The following is a 20,899-nucleotide window of genomic DNA, read 5'->3' as shown; positions in this document are numbered from 1 at the left end:
CTGGCGGTGGCTGAGCAGATCTGTCCCTGGGAAACGCAGCATCTAATGTAATCATAAATGAACAGGTGGTCTATAGGGTGTCTGGTTGTGCCCTGCTGAGGACATGGCGGACCGGCCGCGTTCCCCACACAGCTATCTGTTCACACAGTGGTTCCTAGAGGATTTTTTTGGCTCCCTATCCTGGGAAAAGCAGAACATGGAGAGGGTGTTTAAAGGAAGTCACTGGATGGCAGAGACCCTCAGAGAAGCAGGAGGAGACCTGCAGAGCTTTCGTTTCTCTGTGGCACCTTCAGACAAGGCCACAGCCGGCCAGCAGAGAGAGCCCAAGTTCTGATGTGATGATGCAGTTTTATGTTTTGGTCAAACAGACAAGTGGTAATCAAGGCGGACATCAAGCCACACTGAAGCCAGGTCCACCCGGGCCCTGCCCATGTCCCCAAGCACAAGAGGGGCCAGGGACCAGTGGGAAGGAGCTCTCTCTGTGGTTAGGTTTTGGGGCTGTGCCAAGGAGAGGGAACCCTGGCGCCAGCCTGCAGGGGGAGTCGATGAGGTCTTCAGGCGGCCCATCTTCCCCCTTCTCACATGTGAGCCACCTGAAGACCACGCGCACCCTCCCATGGGCCCCTCTTCCCTTTGCTCTTTTGAAACTATTATGTGGAGCTTCCTATGTGCTAATAAGCCTGTTAGAGATCTATCTCATTTAATGGTCACTGTAACCTGATGGTACCGGTGTTGGGATATTGTACTAGAGACAAAATCAAAGTACAGGTGGGTTAAGTAACCTGTCCCAGACTGCATGGCTCATAGGGATTATTTTCCACATAAATTATTTAATTTTTTTAAATATATATTTTTTAAAGATTGTTTGAGAGAGAGAGAGAGCACAGAGAAAAGAATGAGAGGGAGAAGGAGGCTCCCTGCTAAGCAGAGAGACCTACATGGGGTTTGATCCCAGGACCCTGGGATCATGACCTGAGCTGAAAGCAGATGCTTAACCACCTGAGCCACACAGGTGCCTCCTAATTTGTAATTTAAAGTTATATATGAGCACATAGATTCTGCAGAAGAATAATGGCTGAATTCTAAATATAAGCAAATCAATAGCTAACTTAATGTTGTGAATGTTGGTCTTACTTTCATCTACACAAAACAGAAGCAAGCGGGGACAGAAGGGAGAGGACCCGGGTGTCTGAGATCACCTCCCCTCTAGATCAAAGGGGTTGGTCGGCCTGAGGCAAGGAAGGGAGAAGGAGAATGGGCCTTGAGGAGGAGGGGCATACAGGTTTTTTTCAACTTCTGAGATTAAGGACTTGGTCCACTTTTTTTTTTTTTAATATTTTATTTATTTGACAGAGATCACAAGTAGGCAGGGAGGCCAGGTGTGGTGGGGAGCAGACTCCCCGCTGAGCAGAGAGCCCAATGCGGGTTCGATCCCAGGACCCTGAGGTTATGACTCGAGCTGAAGGCAGAGGCTTAACCCACTGAGCCACCCAGGTGCCCCTTGGTCCACATTTTATATAGATCTAACAGAGAATATCTTTTCTTTGATGATAATATGGTGCTTCATTTCCCAGATTCCAGGGGACAGGTGAAATCCCACAAGTCATAGGCTTGATACCCATTCCACTAATATATTAGTCACAAGAAATGTGGACGTACTAGGAGAGAAAGGGAAAGAGCTAGAAGAAGGGCTGGAGGATGCTGCATGGTGTTCCAATGCTTCAGATCTCAGGGAAAGTTCTGCTGGTTTGGAGATGGGCTCTCAGTGTGCAGCTTCAAAACTCTGATTGTCTCAGACCACCCAGGGCTTCAGGCCTGAGAAACCAGCTCACAATGTCTAGACCTACAAGGAACTAATCAATAAGCGACAATGAAATTAATTAGTGCGTAAGCGGGGATTACCTTCCTAGTATGTGGAACATCTGTCATAACCCAGTACTCTCACTTCTTGGAATCAAGGTGCTGGAATGAAAAACTCAACAGAAGGCTTGACTTGAAGCAAAGGTACCTGGATGGTGTGGGGCTGGCCAAGCTCAAAGATGCCTCTGGAAAACCGCCCCATGCCCCCGACCCCTGCTGCTGAAGTGGGCAGGAATGTTTCTTACCTGCGCCCTCAGCTCAGTCACAGCAGTGACGGGCGCTTGACCACAGACAGCAGAAAAGGATGAGCTTCTCAGAATAGCAAGCAAGGAGAGGCCGAGAGCTTGAGCAGTAGGTAAAGCCGAGACCTCATGGTGCGAGTGGCCCTAACACACCTTGCAAACCACAAGGGGGTGGGGTGGGACAGGGGAAGGAAGCAAGGGGAGGAAGCCAGCTGGTAAGGAGGAGAAGGAGCAGATGTGCAGAGAGAAGGGAGACAGAGAGACTGACAAGTGTCGCTTGGAAGCAAGGGAGGCAGCGTGCAGGCAGTCAACAGCGTGTCTATTTTGCAGCCTTGCAAAACTTAGCTTCTTCCTAAGGGAGTGTTAGTGACACTGTGTTTTGAGACCAAAAGAGCCTTCTTGAAGAGAACATTTTATACACATTGAAGTCTGGTTTTTCTTTTTCTTCTTTTTTTAAAAAGATTTTATTTTTTTATTTGTCAGGGAGACAGAGAGAGAGACAAGCAGAAAGAGAAGCAGGTTCCCTGCTGGGCAAGGAGCCCGATGCAGACTCAATCCCCGGACGCTGGGACCATGACCTGAGCCGAAGCCACCATGATGCTTAGCCACTTAACTGACTAAGCCACCCAGGCGTCCCTCCTTTTTTTTTTTTTCCCTCCCTCTCTTCAAACTCACGACCCTGAGATCAAGACCTGAGCTGGAACCACAAGAGTCAAGATGCCCAACTGACTGAGCCACCCAGATGCCCCAAGTTAAAACCTGATTCTTAATTCACCACCAATTACACATGAATGACCACCAAACCCTACCATTACCATTACAGTTACAAATTAGGCAACCAAGCACATTCATAAGAATATATACCTAGACAGAGAAAACAGAGAATACCAAGGCAAAGAGACCTTAAAAGCAACTAGACGGAAAAAGATTATCTACGGAAGAACAATAGACCAACAATAGCAACCAAATTTTGAAGAACATGGGATGTTTTCAAATTGCTCTGTAAAAGCCGCCCTCAGGCTAGAGCACAGTGCCCCACTGGACTGCCCACCATTCAACAGTAAGGGTGAAATAGGGAAATGGTCAGAACAGAGACTGCAGCAACGTACCACACAGACCCTCGTAGAATTACTACAGGCTGTAGCTGAGGAAGAAGAGCGCTGAGAGCAGAAGGGAGGAGGGAGAGGGGATGCGGGGAGGGGAGGAAGGGGGAGCGAGGGCATAAGCTCTGAGATACTAGGTGCTCCTGCAATGCCAAACTAATGAAAACCGTAGGACTGGCTCAGAGGCAGACAAAAGACCAAGTAAACAGGTAAAGTGCAAGCTTGGTATAGGACTGAGGGGCAATTACAATCCAGGTCAAAAAAGAGAATGGTGTTAAAATGATGATTGCCCAGAGAGAAAAACAAATTAAATCCTTCCCTCACGTTTTAGGCAAAAGAAAATTCTAAGGGGATGAAAGATCCAAACGGAAAAGATAAAACTTTAAAACTTGGTTGGGAAAAAATATAGGAATATCATTATATATTATCATGGTAGGAAAAATTTCTTAAAACAGTCATCCAAAAAAAAAAAAAAAAAAAAAAGGCATAAAGTAGTCTATCTGGTTGTTAGATCTCAACGTTGGTGTGGTAAGTGGTCAGAGACAGAGTTTTCACAGGTGAGAAAATAAGAGAAAACATTTGTAACATGTGCAACTGACAGAAGAATTCATAGAAGTCAACAAGAACACAATAGCCTATAGAAGAGACAGAAAAAGGACGGAAATTCACAGAGGGAAAATAACCAGAGTGGTGAGTAGGAAAAGATGGTCAATGTTCGTAATCAGGGAATCCACCACAGAGGTACCGCTTAAGACCAATCAGACAGGCAAAGATTAAAGCTTGTTAGTACCACAAGTTGGCAAGAATGAGGCAAAACAGGATTTCTTATTTGTTGCTGGGGGATATGTAAGTGATGTGTCACATGAAAGAGCCATTTGGCAAAATGGTTAATGAAGCTGAAGATGCTCGTGTCCTCAGTTCTGCTCCCTGGTGTGTCCCCCAGAGATATGCCCACATGAGCCAAAGGAAACACAAAGGGGACTGTCGCCAGCCTAACTAACCCTTAACAGAAGACTGCCGGGAAAAAAAAAAAAATCACTGTGTTGATAGGATGGTTAGTGGTTAAACTGAATCAACGAGATTTATAATGTATCGATATGGATAAATCTTAAAAAAAAACTCACAAAGTTGCAAAAGTACAGTATAAGGCTGTGTGTGTGGATTCATAAATTCCCAAGACAGTAGTGCGGGTGATTTATGGACACACACTTAAGCAGTAATGTGGAAAAACATAAGGGAGAAAGATTCACACCAACTTCGGGTTACTCTGGAGTGGGAGGGAGAAAGAAAGGAGATGGTAGAAGAATATTTTTATTAATTTTTGTTAAGGAGGGGGAGGTGCAGAGGGAGAGGGAGGGAGAGAGAGAGAGAATCTAAGGCAGGCTTCACCCCCAGCGCACAGCCCCAAGGCAGGGCTTGATCTCAGGACCCTGAGATCATGACCTGAGCCAGAATCAAGAGTTGGATGCTAAACCGACGAGCCCCCCAGGCGCCCCGAACATTTTGACTCTTAATTAAAAAAAAGGGTGGGTATGCAGTAAATATAACATCTGTTTTAAACCTCAGGGGTACGGTGGAGAGAAAATGAATCTTGGAAAATGTCTTCAACGTACTTAAGATGAAGAAGAATGCTACTATTTCTACTTCTGGCCTAACGACCACTGCTAATGGGTACAAATGCCTATGAATCAATCAGAGTTTCTCCTAGGACAATGCTGGGACATCGTCAGTTCTGACAGGATCTCAAGTCTGCTGCCTATATCCACTCTCTGTTGGCAAAGGGGGGATCACAGAGAAGACTCAGTACTTCGCCTGCCCCAAGCAGCAGGGGAAGGCGTCAGTCACCCGCCCCTCTCCCAGGCTCTCAGCTGAAATAAACGTGACCTTCTCAGCCAAGGGCCCCCTGAGCTCGTTAACCAGTGGTTTTCAGAATTACAGCATGTAGTGATCAGTGAGACTCTGCACTTGGCAAGGGCAGAGATCGCGGCTCCCTCGCACATGGTGGCTGGCCCATGTCAGGCAGTGGTTCGTGAAAGAATAAAACCTGAGAAAAAGTTTGCTCGGGTCTGTGGCTTCACTTGAAAGAACTAGAGAATTTCTTTAGTAAACAGCCGTAGGTAGGTCTTGAGATTACACGGAGCCCTCAAGTTCATTTGGGATTTCATCTAATCAAAAGATTCAGCACAGTTCATCAACTAATGCACCTAAAAATGACATTTTTTTAAAAAAATGAAATCTTTAAAGTTAACAAATGAAGAAAATACAGCAGTGCCAACAATGATGCTTCAGTGATGAAATGAGAATGTCCTCCTGGATTATCTATGCAGGGGACTGCAGGTGAGTCAGCTGGTCAAGCAGAATGGTGACCATAATGTCCATCGTATTCTTTGTCCCCTAGTGCTGATCCCCGTGCGGGGCTGTAATTTCCATAATTGATTCCCAGTCATATTTACTTAATTCTCTAGGATTACTTCTGAGAATGTGGACTAAAATTAGTGAACCATAGACTTTCTGAACTGGCAGAGATTTTAAAAATCAGCCAACCCACACCTCTTCCTTTCTTTTCCCCCCCAAGAGAAGGTAATGTTTCAAGACCTTAATCACAGCATTAGGAGTGGGTCTATACCCACAATGCTCCTTTCAGGATCCCCAAACTGGTGGGGCTTTGAGGTCTGAGCAATCTTGTTTAATCACAGCGATCCTCAAAGATTTGAGGCCAGAACAGTCTGGGGAAAAGAACAATATCCCTTGTCTTCCTTTCGCTACAATGGCATCTCTGTCTAAAAGAAAGTGCCTTTAGTGGTTTCTCAGATTAAACAAAGTTAATCTTAAATTTACTTCAATTCGAGAGAACCCTCAGCAGAGCTCACGTATAATACAACTTAGTGGGAGCTATGATGAACACTTTCCTTTGGCTTGCTCCAACAACACATGTTTGTTTAACATGTTTGCTATATTTCGAGGGAATAAATTATATCTGTGAAATATTAAGGCCTGGATAATAACCAGTTTTGATGTCATGGTGGTTTTACTATTTACTCCCTTTTTCAGGCACAGAAAACATGCCTGGAAAAATCACAGATTTATAGAAATTCTACTTGGAAGACATCTTGGAGATAGTACAACCCACTTATTTTCTAGATCATAGATAAGAGAACCATGGGTTCAAGAAGTCAGGCAAGTGGCATAAGGCACTCCCTAACCTTTGGGGCACAAGGCGCTGCTGTGTTTGTCGGCTCTGCATGTAAATGATGAGGAGAATGTACTGACTTTTTCTTCTGGTTTTTAAAGGTAGGGTTTCTGGGACACCTGGGGGGGCTCAGTTGATTAAGCATCTGCCTTCCGCTCAGGTCATGATCCCAGGGTCCTGGGATCAAGCCCGGTATCGGGTTCCCTACTTAGTGGGGAGCCTGTTTCTCCCTCTCCTTCTGCCTCCTCCCCCTGCTTATGCTCTCTCACTCTCTAATGAATAAGATCTTAAAAAAATTAAAATAAAGTATAAACTAAGGTTTCATGCAATATGAACTTCTGAAGTCATTCCATGAGGTGCTGAGTTCATGCCCTGGCCGGTAAATCTGGAAGCTAAAATACCCACAGTACCAGAGTAAGTTAGGGAACATTCTGGAAGTTCAGGTACTGTCCTGGTCCTCACAACCACCTATAGTCAGAGATGGCTAAGGGGGGGAATAATAAGAGTGATGAGCTAGGAGGGCAGTGGTAGTGACAGGGCCTCACCTACGAGGATCAGGTCACTGGATCAGGACGCTCGCCACCATCCCTGCCGCTACTGGCCTGTGGGCGTTGTGTGGGGTATGTGGTATGGTGGTGTGACTTCAGGGTGACGATGCTGGGGTTTGGGTAGGCCAATGCCTCAGAGGCTTTTGTTTCCTGTTCTTTCTTAATGGTGATAACCGCCTCCTCTAATGGAGATCTGCTAAAGGAGAATTTGGGGGCTCCCATTTTGAGGCTGACAATATAAGTTCTCTTTTCTTTGATACTGTCTTTGAGGCACCACGTTGCCATGATGGTGAGTGCTAAAAAACACACATGGATGGGTAAGCACACTCAGGTTTCCAGAAGACTTGAGATGGCAAAGACAGGAACTGGCACACTGAGCCGGCTGTTGGGTTCCACGATGGGGTTTGTTTCCATCACAGTCCCACAATGCCATTATTATACGTAACATTTGAAGAGGACTGTTCTCCGGTATGAAGGAAGGCATGACACTCTGCTCCTTCCATGCAGCAGACCGAGGAGGCTGCTCTATGACACTTGACAAGTCAGGGATTTCCAGGTCTCCACTGGACAAAGCGGGTTTGACATTCAGGGTCATCGTGATGCTTCTGGCTGACGAGATTTCTACCAGCCTCGACTGTGGTGCACGACTTGACTTGTCGGTTGGCGTCTCTTCTCATCTGCAGACTTACATTCTGCCTTCTGGAATTTCAGCTGCCCTCCTCTGAGGGTTCATGGAGAAGCTGTGTAGTCCTCCCATTATTCGTGCCCTGTGTGCCTCCAATGTAGTGGAGCTGTGTTGGCATTTTTAAGAAACCACCTTTTTAGGGGCGCCTGGGTGGTTCAATGGGTTAAAGCGTCTGCCTTCGGCTCAGGTCACGATCCCAGGGTCCTGGGATTGAGCCCCACATCGGGCTCTCTGCTCTGTACGGAGCCTGCTTCCTCTTCTCTCTCTGCCGGTCTCTCTGCCTACTTGTGATCTCTGTCAAATAAATAAAATCTTAAAAAAAAAAAAAAAAAGAAACCATCTTTTTCCTTGAAGAGATCTTGACTGCCTCATTCCTTCCATCCCTTTTTCCTTCCTTCCTCTATTTATTCATCATGGATTATGTGGGTGGCACTGTGTCACACGCCGGGGAGCATGCAAAGCAAATCTAGAACGTGGTCTCTGCCCCACGGGGCTTGCAGTCTTGTTGAGAAGACAAGAGGTGCGAGTGTAAGTAGGATGGCCACATATCCTGCTTTGTCCAGGACAGTTCAAAATGCCTGTTTTCCTGGTGAAATGATTGAGAGCCACCTCTTCACTCTCCAAAGCAACACGGTTTGGGAAATAAATGATACTGTCATCTTCCACATGAACCATGAGTGGCAGAGCAAAGGGTTGAGATTTATGGGTAAACTATGCAAAGGTAACGTGTGCGACAGGAATGCAGAGAAAGGAGAAATCAGGGCAGGCTGGGACACTGGGGAAAGTCTCATGGTAGAGATCGTGAGATGTGGCCGGACCATGAAGCGCTGGATTGGTCTAAAGAGAGAAGGGCGTGGCAGTCCCAGAACCCAGCATAACTCAGAGTCCATGATGAGGATGTGACCCCTGGGGTACAGTGTCAATGCTGGGCTGGCTCACCTGGTAGGAAGGGACACGGGGACACGTAGTTGTGAGAGAGAACTCCAGTGATGGCGAGTCTGGAAGAGGCCAGAGTTTGGACTTAACGGGCAAAGACGGGTTAGGTGGGGAAATGGTAGGAAATTTGGGTTTGTAAGTAAATGTTACTTGGCCACAGGCTAATACAGCAGGAACTGGAGGGGGAAAGGCAGGGCAGGAGGATATTTACAGAGATCTTTTTCCAGACCATCAAGGCCAAGGGGATGCATGGCTGGATTAGGAGCTTACCAGTGATGAGGGAGTGAAGACAGGACAGACAGGGCTGGGTGAGTAGGCAGGATTAGGGGCAAAGGCAAAAAGGCACCAAAGAAGATTCCGAGTGTTCAAACGTAAAAAGCAGAATGTTGATGTCTCTGCCAACAGTGTGATTGTGAGGGGGTGTTATGTCAGAAGTCCCATGCTACCCTTCAAGGGGTGTGCTGTGTGGGTAAGGAGGACACACCTGACTCTTTCAAAAGAGGCCAGGCCAGGCCCCAAGCCCTGCGATTAAGCCGGCGTGTTCTGCATGTCTTAGTCCCCACCGTCCACTGTCTCATCTGCTCCTGGCTTCTGTGCCCATTTATAATCAGAATCGGCCCCCACTTAGTTGCCTGTGGCTATACTGATAGTCTGGGTGGTGATGAAGAGGTGTGGGAGGGATGTACTTAATGAGTACTGGTTTGTTCTGGGGTCAAAGGCACATGGTTGGTGAGGGGAGGTTCAGGTTCTGAGAGCTACCAGAAGCTGGCCACGGAGAGGCGTCAAGATCTCATCAAGAGCCCGGTGCAAGAAAGAAGAGCCTTTTCTAGGTTACACGGTCAGTGTAACAAGAGACTCAAGTGTTAGGAGCAGCCGTGGGAAGACGGGATGAGTCCAAGAGGCAGCCTCCCTCTCTTATAAGGGTGCTTTTAACAGGATAGACGCAGCCATGCCTGCTTTTAGACAAATATGTCTTAAAGGTGGCCAAGATCAATGCCACTTTCAGTTCAGTTTTAAATGAAGGTCTATGGATTTTCAAGGGGATTTCTTAATGGAAGCTGACATACACCCTCAATTTTTTTTGCATGGTACTACATGGACTAGAAGTATTCCACGATCGTTTGCACACACACTTTAGGGCAGAAATTCATGCGAGTCTCAATTTCTGCATCTCTCAGATTTTGGAGGCATAGCTTGTAGGAGATCGTCAACAACCATTCATGGAACAGAACTGGAACTTGGGTCAGGTCACTGGCACCCATGACAGGTCCAGGAGAAAAGCTACAAGGAGTATAACATGACCAGCGGTGGGCTTCCTCTACAAGTCTGCTCCCCTATAGTGGGAAAGAAAACAGAGATGCAGCTTTGTTGCCTTACGATGCTGGTGAGCGCTCTGGATCAGCTAAATCATTGAGGAATCCATGCAAAAAAAGATGACAGGCCATGAAAACACCGCTTTCTATTTCCGGGGCCATGGTTGGGCCGTACGGTGCCGCCGTGCAAACCAGGAAGGCACCCCTTCCTCAGGACGTTTTACTTGTGCCTGCCAGGAAACTGTCATAATGAAGAGACAAATCGGCAAAGTCAACAATGGGAAGGTTGCCTGTAATGTTGTGCAATGCACAGTCACGCTGGAGTGGCCCTCTTTGGGCCACAGAAACTTATCTCTTTTGACAGGAGGCTTTTTTTGTCAACCCAGGTGTTAAAATGTGGGTTTTGTAAGAATTCAGTGACTGGGAGTTGGAGTTGGATCCTTGTGGGTTAGCCCACAGCTGTTTCCTGTCCATTCTGTGAGAGGCTGAATAAAGAGCCACAAGAAGCTGCAACCTTCTTAAGAAATATCTCTCCATTTCCACATGCTCCTGATGTAGCAAGCAGATGGATCTGGATTTCTGAGGTAGGCAAGATTCCTTTGTTGAGCTTATGGAAGACCGGTGACAAAGGAGGGACAGAATTCTGACTTGCTGTGGCCACAACCCCCCAAATTCTGACTCCTCAGGTCTGACGGGAGACAGTCAGAAGCTTGGGAAGAAACTTCTAGAAGTACAGCTCGGGCCGAAAACCCCTGGGGAGTGTTTCTCTGTCATCTACATTCACAGAGTTTAAACACTTCAAGGAAAACAGGTCAGTGAGGACTCAAGGCCCAACAACTCAGAACAGACTTTAAACAGTTCTGGGGGCAAAAGGCTTCCATCCAGTGTTTTATTTAATTTCAGCCTCCTTGAACTTGTCCTGCAGTTAACCTTCTCCACCCCGCTTGCATTTGATCCACTTCTCATCCTTCACTGTCTAGTTCAGAGTTACCTATTCTGCGAGGCCTTCTTTTTCGGGGCTGTCCCTCCTCCGTGCTCTCCCTCCATTCAGTAGTGGGTGCTACTGTGGAGGTTTTGGCATTCTCGTGACTGACCCGGTACTGGAGAAGCAGCCAGGACCACAGCTTTGCTGTCATACATGGTGAAGAAGTTGGCTACACCGAGTGCACCAAACTCGCAATCGAGGAGACTGGCCGTGAGCTTGCCAACAACAGAGAGGACGCTTTCTTCAAGCCTTTACTGAGAAGGCCATACAGAAGACTATACAGCATTTGTTTAGTGATCCAGATGTGAGAGTTGTGCTGATGTCTGGAAAGGCCTTTCTGCCAGATAAACGAGGCCATTATTCAGGTGCAGGCATGTCTGAAAGCGGGACCCTCATGCAACACAACGGATATAAGTAATTCCTAGCCCCAGAGATTCGAAGGACGAGAGCCTTGACATACACTATTTTCTCATTTGCTCCAGAAGAGAAGTAGGGAAGCCTTCAGAAAAAGGGCTGTTCTTGAAGAACAGAAGAAGGAGACCGAGTTTCACAGGGTGGCTCGTATGTTAGAATCTGCCATCAGCATCAGGAGCTCCATGGCGTGGCTTCCCAAGGGTGGTCTGACACCACCTACGTCACCGTCACCTGCTGTTGCTTGTCCAGAGTCAGATTTCTGGGACTATCCTACACCTACTGAATTAGTCTCTGAGGAGGGCACCCAGAAATCTGAATTTCGGTTCAAAATACTTCAGGTGATCCTGATGCATACTAAAATGTGAGACTCGCTATAGAAGGGGTTGAATATAGGGCTCTCTGCAGAGAACGGCCAAGATTCAATACTGCCTATCTGTCACCGGGTCTCCATAAAAAGTGGGAAAATACAACCTCAATAACAACTACGTAAGAGTTGCTGAGCCGGGGACAGCTATGTGTGTGATATAATTATAGAGCTGTTACATGTTATTTTGCTGTTATATATTATGCAGTTTATCCTGTTTTAAGCTGATCTGTTATGTAAAAATATGAACAGATAAATTAACAAATGATTATGCATCTTCCAAAAGGATTCTTGAATTAGAGCATTCATCAATTGGTTTCAATTGCCAAACAGTTCCACTAGAATTAAATTTATAGACAACTTTGAAAAATTACTTACATGCAGTGTGACTTCCAAGCTCCACGTACTGGAAGAGTCTCAGAAGTGTCTCTTTTCCTTGGGGAGGGGATCGCACTTCTCTTTTCCCTAGCATGATGGGACCGATTCTCACTAGCTTCAGCGGAGCCCTTGCCCTTGAAGTTGCTGAGTAAACTGAGCTATAGCCCTACCCTTTACCCAGAAACTCACTGTGAATGTGCTCTGCATACACAGTAACCGACTAGTCATTTTAAATGACTAGTATAGCCACCTTCCTAGGAATTTATAAAGGATCCAAAAATGCTAAATTTCCAGGCAGAAATTGAAAGTTGGGACACCTTTCTTCTTTCCTTTCAGATACTGCTTGGAGAAGGAAAGGACTGTGCTAGACAGTGGCTCTGGAGCCAGATAGGCCTGGGGCCAAGTCCCAGCTCTACCTTCTACTAGAGGTTTATCCTTAAGTTAGTTACTCAGTTTCTCAGATCTTCTGAAAATAAAGATGAAGATAAAATCACCGACACCATGAGGCTGTTCACACCCAAGCTGATGGCCCATCCTTGATCTTACAGAGAGTTCTCAGGATGCACAGAGGTATCAAGAAATAAATAATAAATCAGAGGCAAATCCCACAACCATATTAATCTCTATCTCTATGAGGTCAAATGAAAAGCAGAATGATGTGCAATAAAATGGAAAATCGAAGTATTTTGAAAGGACTCCTATGGGTCCTTCAAGTCCCCAGAGTTCCGGGATAAAATGTGAGGTTTTGGTGGTCAACTCAGCAGAGTCTCTGAGAGGGCGATGCCAACTCTGGTTGGGCTTTCCATTCTTGCTAGAGGCATAGTTAAGTTTCTGGAGGCCTGCCAGCCGCGGAGGGTTCCCTCTCAGGGAGGCTGTGACCCCCACGGCTAACGTCAGCACTGACTGCCCGCTGGGGGGGGCCAGCGTGTATTCATGTGTTGCAGGGAGTAAACTGAGAGCAGTTGGTGGGGTCTTTCACGTGACAGGCATACAGAATTTCCTCTGAATGCAAGAAGATTCAAGAATCTAGTAGAGTTTGATAGTAATAAAATGTTCTCAACTAATCACCATGAAACTGAATTAAAAACCAGAACCCGGGTCCTAAAAATTGCTTTACAGCAACTGCATTTTCCGAACACAGTCAGAGATCCAAGGATTACATCAATGTTCAGATAACGCTCACTAAGGCAAACTGTACAGTCTCCTGGCATATAGCAAGAATGAACTGGTCTTCAGAGAACGTACCTGGGTCTTGACCTCTATTCTATGTTCTGGCCATGAAGTAACTATCCTCAGCCTTAAAATCTAAAGCTCCACTTAATAAGATCATAGGTGCTTCTTTCCAGAGTTAAACTCCAAGTGCTCAGGTAAATGCTTCTAATTAAAGATCCTTTCATCATTAATACTTTGGGTCATATTTATAAATGAATTTTTAATGAATTACCAATAAGTGTTAACCACCATAAAACAGATTAAAATATGTGAAAAGTGTGATCTCTACAAAGACTTATGTCTTAGTTTCAAGATACTGTCATGGGGAATATTAATTATCACTACAAAAAGCCTTGTTAATAATCCCACAATAAACTCTTCTTCTGGGGCGCCTGGGTGGCTCAGTCATTAAGCGTCTGCCTTTGGCTCAAGTCATGATCCCAGGGTCTTGGAATCGAGCCCCATGTCGGGCTCCCTACTCCTCAGGAAGCCTGTTTCTCCCTCTCCCACTCCCCCTGCCTGTGTTCCCTCTCTTGCTGTGTCTCTCTGTTAATTAAATAAATAAAATCTTAAAAAAAAAAACCCAAACTCTTCTTCAGTCTATGTCTGTTCTTATTTATAACCATATTACAGATTTTCATTTATCTTTTTCCCCCACTCCTGTTTTAACCAGCCCAATGACTTCATTTGAAACAAAATTCAGCCCCTACTGTTATTTTTAGTTGTAGTATCTTATAAAATTGACCAGTCTTTGTAAATTCCTAGGTTGTAGAACTTTTGCATTTATACGGTATTGGTGTATTATCCCTGAAAGGATAGAGGAAGGAGGACAGTACTTAATATTTGGAAAATCTTGTCCAAATCTGTGGCAGACACCAGCAATGACACGAGTGGTTCTGCCTCCTTACATATAAAGATACATATAAAGAAGCCATTTTTTTCACTTGCCTAGATGACACTGATTCAAAAGACTTGGGTTAGGGAAGTAAACTTGCCTTTTTATCTCTACCAATAAATAGCAAGAAAAGCCAGAGAGAGTTACAAGACCTTCAATTACTAGCTACTTTCAAAGACCTCTTTAAATTATAATATGTGTATTAATGAACTTTCTAGTAGAAGTATGGTAATGTATGTAAAGGAAAAACGTACTAAGGAATTAAGAGAGTTGTATCTAAATTTATACTGAATTTGGGTTTCCTTTTTTTTTTCCCCCCTCTCACTGGCATTTTATTAACTGGTAGAAATTCACAACATTTTGATGTCAATCATTTCAAATCAGTTGAAGATATTAAGATGGGTATTTCATATAAGAACCATATGTCAATACATGAAGGCCAAAGTCAAGATAAAAAAATAAAAACTCATTTCTGTCCACTCATCCAGCATGTATTGATGGAAACCCCACTATATGTAAAGCTTAGTGAAGCATGAAAGGTAATAAAAAATATTTAAGACAGAGCTTGTCCTCAGGGTGCTTATGAGAAATTACCAGAATAAATCAGGTAAAAATGATGGCTGACCATTGCAAACAATGTCCTTGTAGGAAAGACAAATCTGATACCAGAGTCAAACTCTGAACAAAGATTTCATGGGGAAAAAAGATAGGAATGTACATAGTAACTTCTGAAGAATGTGACTACAGAGGCTTTTTAGCTTTCTATACATTTCTATGGTTTGGAATTTTTACAAGCATGTACTATTTTTGTAACTAGGGGAAAAAATCTAGATCAAAATACACACATTTATGAGTAAATACTGCAAGGAAACAAGGGAATATATAGTATTTGTTGACTTAAGTTGGTGGCTTATGGTTGGATTTCTCTGTTTTAAAGTGTTCTTGTTGTTTTAATAGAATTTTAATGCCAGATTTAATTCAACAATAAAAGTATATAGAATATTTAATTTCCTTGATTTGAATAATCTGCTTTATTGAAATTAGGAGCAGAAGCCTTGTTACAATTGTTATTTCTAGCTAAAGAGGAGGGCTATGAAGAAAATGAAGGCATATTCTTTATTTCTCTGTGTAATATGCTTTTCAAACTATCGTATGATGACCAGTCTCAAGTGAAAATGGTAGAATAAACCCTATCACTACTTGTAATGACATATTTCATCACCATCTATCATTAGGGTAACTCCTCTACTGTCATTAAAATGGAACATGGTCACTTCCAGTTCCCTAATTTCTAAATTCTTTCATACTGTTATACACTGTCCTGAAAAAAGAAAATTAAAACTATTCCTGGTGACATTTCAATGTGTTTAAAAGCTTCAGCATGAAAAGTGTCATCAACCTTGACCTCATGTTTCTAGAAGGCTCCAGCCACATTAAATGGAAATGGGACCCTTCCTGACTTTAGCTGGTCTCAGTTACATCACTGACCGTTTTTCAAATTCAGTAATCTAGTTTTTAGTGTCACTTCAGGCTGAATCATTCTTTTCAGAAATGACACAGATTGTAGTATCTCTGTAGCTTTTCCTATTTAATACAACTCAACTGTCACTTTAAGTGAAAAAAATTCTGTCAGAGAATGAGAAATTTTCTGTTAGTCAACGCTTGTGTCCTTCTGGCCATGAAAAAGGCTGTTGGGTACTTGCTAACTCCATTTAAAAGTCACATTATTTTGTAAAGTTAATTGTGGGTTTCCAAGTATCCTTTAAGCGCTATTAAATTCATTTACTCATTTCACAAGATAACGGGGAGCAGGAGTGGGGAGGAAGGCACTCCGCGTCCAGTCCCAGGCTGCAACCCCAGAATGATGAAGAACGTCCTTATCAGCAATTCAAGTGTAAATTAAGGCCTGATCTCAAATGCCATTTTCATGGTAGTTGTGTTTATATTTGAGAATTCATTTACGTTCTTTTTTGAAAATAACGCTTAAGGACTTCTATTACATAAAATTACATTTATCAGAGTTCTACATAAGGACTTTTTAAAGTGAAGAAATGGGTTTAGGACGCAGACCTGGATATAAATGAAAAGCTACTCACACAGGTGCCTGCACGCCTACTGTCGCGTGTGGAGCTCGGGTGTGTGTGCACGGTGCCGAGGGGGAGAGACTCACAGTTTTCTCTGCACATAACTCACGTGACTCCGCGCACAGAACCAGAGGGAGCAGAGCAGGCCAGGAATGGGTGCAGATGCACAGGGTTTGGCTTCACTTTTCAATTTCAATTTAAAATGTCTTTACTCTAGAAGCCATGACCTATGTATGTGAAGCAACTTCCGAACTTTGGAAGGAACTGTTTTCCTTTATTTTCCAAAAAACATCAGAGTTTTATCCTTTCAACTAAAAATTGAAGTCAAAATCACATTTTGATGAAGTTCTAAGTTAGAAATTACTAAGAGGAAAGATACTTTCTTCTTAAACACTTAAGGAAAAACTCCTTGGTTCCACAGCAGAACAAACTGGCTCTGAAATCACAATTTTAACAAGCCAGCCTCTCCTTCAAATACCAAATTCTGGTGATATTTGGGGTGCTGAGTTACAGAGCTCATACCCCGAAGCCACACCGGTGTGTAAATTGCCAAGGGCAAATTAAAGTGACCTCTAGCTACGTGACTACAGGTTCCACTGCATCTTTATGAAATGAAGGCAAAGCTTAACAAAGAACCCATAAAATGAAATGACGCACACCAACCTTTGATTGCACCCACAATATTTTGGTCTAGTCCTTTCCGGTTGTCATTGAGTCCTCTTTTCCTCTTCCCATTGGGTAAGGAGTTAGCCAAAGTCTTGTCATCAAAAAATGCACACACCAGCTTTCTAAACAGAAGGCTTCCTGAGCGAGTGTAGTTTGACAATATAGAGTCCAGCTGTGATTTAGGCATGAACACATCAAAGCCTTCAGCAAGTTGCACTTCTGGCTACCAAAAGAACATAAATATTTCATTAAAAGCAACATTTGAAGCATTTGACTTCGGGCATATGCGTAACAAAAAACCCATCGCTAGCTTCTCCAATGTCCGTATCCTATAAACAAGGTGGTTTCGGCTTTGTGCACCAGTGTTTGCAATTTATAAAACCCATGACTAGTTATTACTCACAAAACAAGATGCTCTAATTCCAGCATTAAGTCTCTTCCAAAGCAACGGACAGGAGCATGCTGAAAAGGCATGTTTGTCCTCAGAAAGTCAAGAGAAGGCAGATCAACTCAAATTCATAGAACTGTAGAGCTACAGGGGGCTTGAGATTTCTAGGTGAAATACTCTCATTTTCTTTTTCTTGAAATGAAGGAACTAAGGTCCAAAGAGATAATAATAAAATGATTTTAAAATAATCTGAATGTACTCAGTGCATTGTACTTGACAGGCTACTTTCTCCTACGTGAAATAATTTCATTTGCCTAAGCACACGAATACGGGCCTACCCAGAGGCCTCTGCTCTTTTACTCTGCCAGTGGTTTTCGGCTGTGGGACTGTATTTTTTTTTCCTCCAGTGAGAACTTATGGAAACTAATCCATAAAATAAATAGACAGGAAGAGCAGGTGCCCCAGGCACTTTGATTCTGCCTCTCACCCCTACCCCGGGAGGAGAACCTGCAGCCAGGTCCCACAGCACAACTCGAAAACCAATGCACCTGTCACCCTGCTTCCCTGTCAGGGATTTTCTGCCTGGGCTGCCGGAGCAGAAGACCTATAAGGCACCTTTCAACTTGGACTCTATGTGGTACAATATGAGCTCAGATGGTGATAATATATTGTCTGTCAGCAGTCTGTGGATGCTTACAGCCTGTCTTTTCCTCCACAACCCAGTGAACACTTCATTTTCAAAGTCTTTGCTAACTCCTTCCTTCCCGTGGAGGTGGCCACGTACTCTGACTGCTCTTTATGTGACATACTCACATGGCTGCATTTATTACCCTGGATAATTATTTCTTAGATGTGGCCCTTTCTGATGCCTGCAACTTAAGACTTTGTATCTCCTAGGCCTGGCACATAGTAAGTACTCAATAAATTCTTGAATAGAGAAAAGTTCATTAGTCATAATCTAAACTATTATGTCATTGGCTATTGATTATAACATAACTCTCAAATAGTAACTTTATTTTTAAAAAGATTTTATTTATTTATTTGACAAAGAGAGAAAGATCACAAATAGGCAGAGAGGCAGGCAGAGCGGGGGAAGCAGTCTCCCTGCTGATCAGAGAGCTCGATGCAGGGCTCTATCCCAGGACCCTGAGATCATGACCTGAGGGCAGAGGTCTAACCCACTGAGCCACCCAGGTGCTCCTCAAATAATGACCTTAATACGAAGAAATGCAATTGGTAAATGTTCATTAGGAAAAAGGAAGAAAATCTCACGTAAGTAAGATGTATTATAAAAGCTGATTCTTGGATCATTATACTTAACACTTTGAAAATCTGGTCCTACTTTAGATTTTTAAAACCATATTGGAAACAAGAGGATCTGGGATTTGTTCTTCTCCTGGTGAGTAGGAATTATTAGTTTTATTTGTCCTAGTGCTTCTCAAAAATGCCTAGCACACTATGGTCAGCGTAAAGAGGGCAGTGATTCAGATGATGGGGAAAGTTTAGGCCCTGCCCTTGCCAAATGCTATTCTCGACTGGATTATCCACGACATCTCATTTCTCTGCTTCACTTTGGCTTTCAACTTGTGGTCCCTGGATGCTTGGTAAACATCGTTATGCAAAGAGTGCTTTCAGACTGTTTGCTGAGTTTGGGGTACTGCAGCTGGTAGTGTAGGGGCGTTGCTGGGAGCCAGAGGCTGTGACTCTGACTCCTGTCCCATACCGGGTTCTCCATGCATGTTTGTCGAATGAGTCGATGTGGGAATATTAGATGGAGAGGAGTTTTACCATCATCATCTAAGATGAAGTTTTATTCATAACCAGAATTTTGCTATGCCTATCAATGGCTGCATTCAGACTTTATTCCAAATCAATTGATCTTAGATTTTTGCTAAGTGCTCCTATATCATTTAGAAGCCATTAAAAAAAGGAATCCTAATTTACTTTACAGAAGCAGCTGCATATAGCTATATGGGGGACTAAGGGGGTATAGAAGCTTTTAAAGGTTCAGGAGTCAAAAGGGGAAGACACCAGTCACTCTGGTTCGTACACCCCGTTGAATTCTGATACTATCAACCGGCTGCTTCACACTCAGCCACCTGACCCCAGACTCCCAGAAGCTGCCCAGGACCCACCCGGCAGGACTTGACCCTGGTTTGAGGACTGTGGACCTAATCTAGCCATCAGGCAAAACTGAGCCCCTCCTTTCTTCACAGACTCCGTCTTTTCTAGCAACTATGTTTCCAGCACACTTTCCACACTGCATTTCTTTGGTTGGGAGTTTGTGTTTCTCATAAGAATAGGCGTTCTTTTATGCTCAGAGAGCCAAATGCCCTGTTACTGCCCAATAGGTATTTGTCAGAATAAACAAAACACTATGTAAGAATTCATTCAAAATTCATTCATTCAAAAATTGTATTGATTTAGAGACCTTTTGGCCCCATGCAAAGGGAGTATATTTGAGAGCCTGCCATGCCATGGCTGAGCGGACGGTCTTCCCCGGGGCAGCTCAAGTGCTCGCTCGAGGCGCAGACTGCTTGGAGGGCACTGAACTGAGTCAATACGTATTTATTGTGTGTGTAGCTCCACGTGCAGGGGATTTCGGGTTGGGATCCCCAGATGAGATACATGCATAAATATCTGTCATATAAAGTACAAGGTGATAAATGCCACAAGAGAGGTTCAGGGCGTTAGGAAGCATTTGGTGGGTGAGGAGTGAGCGGGGTTGGGGAGGGGCCGGGATGGCATTTTATGAGGGTCTTACAGCAGCATTTAGAAGACAGAGATGCAGTTGCTGTTTCTAGCATTTGCTGCGACTCCTAAAACTGGGTATCTGGAGGTTTCTGTGGAGCCAGGAGACTCCCTATGGGATCATACAGCATGTTGACTTCCGAGACGCTGTCCTAATGCAGAAGCTGGCAGTGCTTCCTAGTCCACTTTCTACTGGCGGACAAAGATTGTTATTTTGAAGTGTTCTTACCAGATCAAGACACGTGAACTTGCCCAGTTAAGAGCCGCGTACAGAGGGGTAAGCTTTCTGACTTATGGCCATAGCAGTGGCAGCAAGAGCAGAGGTTGCTCATGTTTGGCCCCTTCCTGCTCTCCAGCCCTTCCTCTTATGCAGGTTCTTGTAGCTCCTTGAAAGGGGCGCCAATGCCATGTGTACAAGGGCCACAAAGCAACAAACTCCAAAAAAGAGGGTCGCTTTATTTTCTGAGACATGAAGAAAACAAATCTCGAAATTTCACTTCATTTTATAAATAAAATTACCGTGGACTACCATGTGATGAGCTGTAACTCTGCACGCATGTTTAAAAACAGGTTAAAACTCCAGTTGTATCGTTGGATCGCCTCTTTTTGCTTACTGCTGCTGGCTTAAACGAGCTCTCTTTGCTTACTAAGGATGGCTGTGATAGAAACCACACTATTCCAAATGAGCATCATTTTACAAACTAGACTTTCTTTGACAGCATCACTCTCCGCTATTCAAGCAAAGACAGGTCTCTAATACACTAACTGACAGATTCTGTTGTTTACTGAGGTAGTTTGAGATTTAAAGGAGGACATCCAAAGTGTGGGGTTGGGGTGGAATTTACGACACTTAGAGTCCTCATCTTAAGAGTTAAGAGTCTGAAT

The 20,899-nt window shown here is 44.1% G+C and overlaps 1 protein-coding gene across 10 annotated transcripts in view; it reads right to left on the bottom strand.

Moving 5' to 3' along the window:
* Positions 1-20,899, bottom strand: part of BEND7 (BEN domain containing 7) — a 79,011-nt gene that overhangs the window by 17,799 nt on the left and 40,313 nt on the right. For all 10 annotated transcript variants that reach the window (XM_059404297.1, XM_059404296.1, XM_059404292.1 and 7 more), the window contains one exon: positions 16,873-17,098. In XM_059404297.1, the coding sequence (XP_059260280.1) occupies positions 16,873-17,098 (226 nt within the window). The remainder of the gene's footprint in view (positions 1-16,872; positions 17,099-20,899) is intronic.

The sequence above is a fragment of the Mustela nigripes genome, chromosome 6 (assembly GCF_022355385.1).
Source record: "Mustela nigripes isolate SB6536 chromosome 6, MUSNIG.SB6536, whole genome shotgun sequence".
Taxonomy (NCBI): Eukaryota; Metazoa; Chordata; class Mammalia; order Carnivora; family Mustelidae; genus Mustela; species Mustela nigripes.
Note: the sequence above shows the minus strand (reverse complement) of the source record. Positions and strands in the feature narration are given on the sequence as shown.